The following is a 4,717-nucleotide window of genomic DNA, read 5'->3' on the forward strand; positions in this document are numbered from 1 at the left end:
TTCGAACATCCGAAGAACGGCTTATTAGGATGACTCTCCATCCTTGACCACCGAAGGACAGGCCTACACCCATAACCACACCACTCTGGAACTGCTGAACGCCGGCTATGCACTTTGTTCCTTTTCCAATTTCCGGTCGCAGATGAGTGATTCGACCTTCGAGAAGCGTGACTGTCACTCATGGCGGGAGAGGACGAAGAAGAAGAATAAGAGGAAGAGGGAAGAAAAGCTTGAGCTGAACGACGACCAATTTACACAAGAAGAGGGAAGAACAACTTTGGTTTATAATTGGTAACAGGGACTAATTCGGAGAATTCGGAGATTCTTTAATGACACTCCACATCAGCTAGCTGTTTAAGGCTGCCTACGTGGACCATAAGCAGCCAACTCAGCGCTCTAGCTACTGAGTCACGCCGGAATTGGGTGGAAGGACCAGGATTTCAAACGAAGCTCAATCTGAAAGGTGCAATTAGAGCATTTTAAAAATCAGGGATAACATTAGTGCACGGACTCAATTTGAGAGACTACTTTGGAAATTTACTCAGTTTGTAGTTGGATTCTTTTTTTTTTTTTCCCAATACTTTAGAGTCGTTTCATTAGGGATTTTCAGTCTTCATGATGTACCACCTGAATTCATAGCTTCCTCAAATAAAACCGTACCACATTTATCTCCCGACAATGCTACGTAACCAACCGGCTGCACGTAGCTTCTCAGAAGAAGATGACGTATCCCTTGGTCCAAACTCCAAAGTAAACAACAACGTAAAGACTGCGACATATTGAATTCTTGGTAGGGAGTACTAAAAAAATAGTTAAAAACAGAGAGAGAGAGAGAGAGAGAGAGAGAGAGAGAGAGAGAGTAACTAGCCACTTTATCCTGTAGTGTGGAAAACAAAAAGGGAAAATTAAAATGGGCTCTGCTAAAACGCCAGTCATTCCATTTAAAGACAATCTGAGAGCTGATTCCAAAAGTTACAATTAAAACCCAGGGCAGAGAAGAGGGATAACCACAAACTATTCTCCCCAATATGGCATGTACTAATATAAGGGATAATAGCCCTCAACTTGCACAGTTTTTCTTCATTTTGAAGGACAGCTATTAAACCCCCTACTAGCTGCTCCCGGAAGCAGATACCTCAGTACTGCAAACAGGGCAAACCTGCGGACAAAGACACGTTAAACAAAAGCTTCATTACAATTTACACACACTATCATGAAAAGGACAGGGTAATGAAACTTAATGTTAATATATGGTGCTGTTAGATTTATAATGAAACTTCAGCAAAGAGGATCCCAATCAAAAGACTAGCCTATTGGGTTGAAGGACTACATGGCTAAAGGACTACATTGAATTTACTTATTTGCTCTATTTTTGACTCATAATACCTTCCATCCTTCAACTCGACTAAAATAGAAGTGGTCTCGTACCTGAAAGAAATCCATCTTTTTTCTTTGTTTTATTTACATAAAGCCCATATTTAAATTTGATTCCATCATGTTACCCTAAATGCATGCTTTCAGACATAAAGAAGAATATACATCATGAGGAGAGAAGAATAACAATACCTTGTTTATTTTCAACCAATTATTGATGCACTCAGGATGGTACAGATGTTTGCAGGAAAGAACTGTCAAGGACTCGTCGTCCTCATAGTCCATCCGACAGATGACACACCTGAAACAGCGCAACAGAATCAGGTGCCTCAGCATATCTTGATTACAGCTCATGTTAAAAAAACAACAGAATTTGCACATACGAATCATTGCTTCCATGTTGATCACTCCCAGTCTTGTACTTGATTGATGGCAGACCGGCAAGAGTATCAGTTGAAAGACCTCTGCTCTCAGTTCCAACTACTTCACCCAATGCCAGTAATTCCTAAAACAATTGAAGCTAGTCTTAGAAAATGGCATCAAAGGGGATACAGAGGATAGTAGGCATTACACAAAATTTCTGTATATAGAAAGCCACCTCATATGAAAGTTCATCTGGATCAACATCTTCCCATGCATCCTGCAGGTCCATATATTCAATCGTACATAAGTTGCATGATTATATGTAACTATATAAAAGGTGAGAAAATAAATCCAGTTTGATCAATCAAGATTCAAGAATAGCAATTTTGACTTGAAATGGAAGGAATTAGTTATATTGTTGATACAAAGATATTACTTTGTCATCAAACTTCCATTTTGCATTATTTTATAACATCACTTCATTCTCAAATATCCAAAACGAAGGAAACGACAGTCAATTTCTATCTCCAAGGTTTTAATATTAAATTAAATATATGGGAAGATTAACAGCTAATGTGTTCGTAAGAGGAAGTACAAGTCAAGCTAATCTATCTAAATGTGGAAAGAATTTGGACCAAAAAGTTAAAATCTGTACTTGAAAACATGCATTCGGAATGAGCCTACTGGATTAATTTATTCCATATAAGGCTAAGCCCACCAAGTGAGATACCCCATTTTTAATGGAAGACATTCCCTTATGTGGTACTCAGGTTTCACGACTTTTAAATGTTTGGTACGTTGTCCATGAGTATGTCCAAGTTCCCGCACACAAAGATTAAATCATGAGTATGCTAAAAGGCACATAAACAAAGCAAAGGCGTTTACCTGAGAATTAGCACCATGCTCCTCTGCTTCCCCAGCCTCGCCTGTAATTGAAATTGAAATTAGCAGTTTGAACAACTGAATGATTTAAAAATATGTAATCTCAACAGATTTTCCATTTGAAGCCTAGAAACTTACGGTCATTTATCCCAGCAAGTGCCAGGAGTCTAGCTGCCATTTCCCTCTCTTCAGCCTCTTGTAATGCCCTTGCATAGGCTTCATCACTTGAAAATACATCTGGATCAAATTCAATGCTAGGATTATCATGTTCTCCAGCATCATCATGAGCATGGACATCAAATGCATCTTCATCTTCATTCTCATAATCCTCCTCGTCATCATCATCGTCGTCCTCATCGTCTTCATCCAGATCAGTTCCATCATGCAGATCATCAAAATCATCTCCATCATCATGCAAATAACTCCCAGCTTCCCAACTTCCATAGTCACTTCCTTCATTATTCATTCTAAGCATCATGTATGCCCTTTCCTGTTAAATAATTAAATCCAACAACATATTAACCAGAGGAAAATAAAATCAAGAGCATTTGTGAACCATGACTGCCACAGGATAATGCTGATAATATTGTGTTAATACTTTACATATATACACTACACTTCCTCGCGAGGTTTCTAAAACAAACTAGTGCATCTCAATATAAACATGTAATATCTTTTTCTCCGACTATCTTTCTATAACATTCCAACATGTTATCAATGTGGGACTTGAATCAAGGATATTCATGACACAGTATGAACTATGAAGCCTATAATTTCAATTGAGAATAAATAAAAAATCCTTATCAAAGATATAGAGGCTTAGTGTTCTGCATGTTCATGATCTACTACCTGTTAATACACATACAGTTGTGGAAAGCAATACTAGTTCTAGTTCAGGGGTATTGGGATTTAAACTGTTTAAGGCATTCTAATTCAGAAAACAACTTCAATTATCTGAAATTCATCTTAGTTACTTTAATATGAATCGAGTCAAAACAACAAAAATTAGTGTTAAAACCTTACAAACTCACTTCATTGCGTTCTCCATACCCAGATTTCTCCCCACCCAACCACAACCAAATGGCACCACCAAAGACGAAGGATCAAAAACGAGAAAACGAATCAAAGATAAGAGAAGGAGAAGAACCTGTTCCTGAAGGGTTCGGGCAAGGGCAAGGTCAGCATCGACCTGGCTGAGATTGGTGAAAGGGGTTCTCGAAGGTTGCCGAGAAGCAGATCCAGTTTGTTCCCCTTCACCGCCTTCGCCACCGTCACCGTCTTCTTCTGCTTCTGCTTCTTCCTCTTCTTCTTCATCCACTTGCTCCGCCATGTGCTCCTCCACGCCGTTGTTGAAATTGGTGCGGTCCTCTTCCTCGTTGTGGCTGTTTGATTTCCCACCGGCAATTGCGAGTTTGGCGGTGGCGGTGGCGCTGCCGTTGGTGTTGGTGGCGGCGGTGTCGTTCTCCATCGGAGCCAGAAACAAAGAAGAGAGAGTCGCAGACTCAACACAAACACGAAAAGGTGAATACGGAGAAGAAAAGATGAACGAATCCAAGTATCACACAGAATATATACTCTCTTTCTTAATTATTATTTAAGCTTTAAATATCTATTTTTTTTTTCTCCCTAGAAAAAATATTTTTAATTTTCCTTCAACCAAATTTGAAATTAGTCCATTTTCATAATTGTCATTAACGGTCTGCACTAATTATTAAAAAAGATGAGATAAGATACGATATATATAAGATAAAAAAATTATTGTCAGGTTCGTAATAATTCATATTTTTTTTAGAAAGATAAGATAAAAATATACTTTTTATCCTTGAAATTTATTATAAATTTTAAAAATATCTCTAAATTTTATTTTATATTAATTTTATTTCTAACATTTTCGATTTATATTAAATATATTTCTAACGGCTAATTTTTCAAAATATTTATGACCAATTTAATAATAATTTCACAAAAAATAATCTTTAATACAAGCAAATTAAACATAATTATCATGCATTATTATCGGATTGGTCCTAATATTTTTTTAAAATTTAGCTATCAATGATATGTTTGATACAAATCAAAATTTTTTTAAATAAAATTA

At 37.1% G+C, this 4,717-nt stretch overlaps 1 protein-coding gene across 1 annotated transcript; it reads right to left on the reverse strand.

Annotated features, from left to right (window-relative positions):
- Positions 853 to 4,182, reverse strand: LOC107618381 (E3 ubiquitin ligase BIG BROTHER-related). Its single transcript, XM_016320427.2, has 7 exons — positions 3,767 to 4,182; positions 2,758 to 3,109; positions 2,623 to 2,663; positions 1,973 to 2,014; positions 1,758 to 1,879; positions 1,567 to 1,675; positions 853 to 1,159 (listed from the first exon to the last, which is right to left on the reverse strand). The coding sequence occupies exons 1-7, from the start codon at positions 4,085 to 4,087 to the stop codon at positions 1,112 to 1,114; spliced, it is 1,035 nt and encodes a 344-aa protein (XP_016175913.1). The 5' UTR covers positions 4,088 to 4,182; the 3' UTR covers positions 853 to 1,111.

The sequence above is a fragment of the Arachis ipaensis genome, chromosome B09, assembly GCF_000816755.2.
Source record: "Arachis ipaensis cultivar K30076 chromosome B09, Araip1.1, whole genome shotgun sequence".
Taxonomy (NCBI): domain Eukaryota; kingdom Viridiplantae; phylum Streptophyta; class Magnoliopsida; order Fabales; family Fabaceae; genus Arachis; species Arachis ipaensis.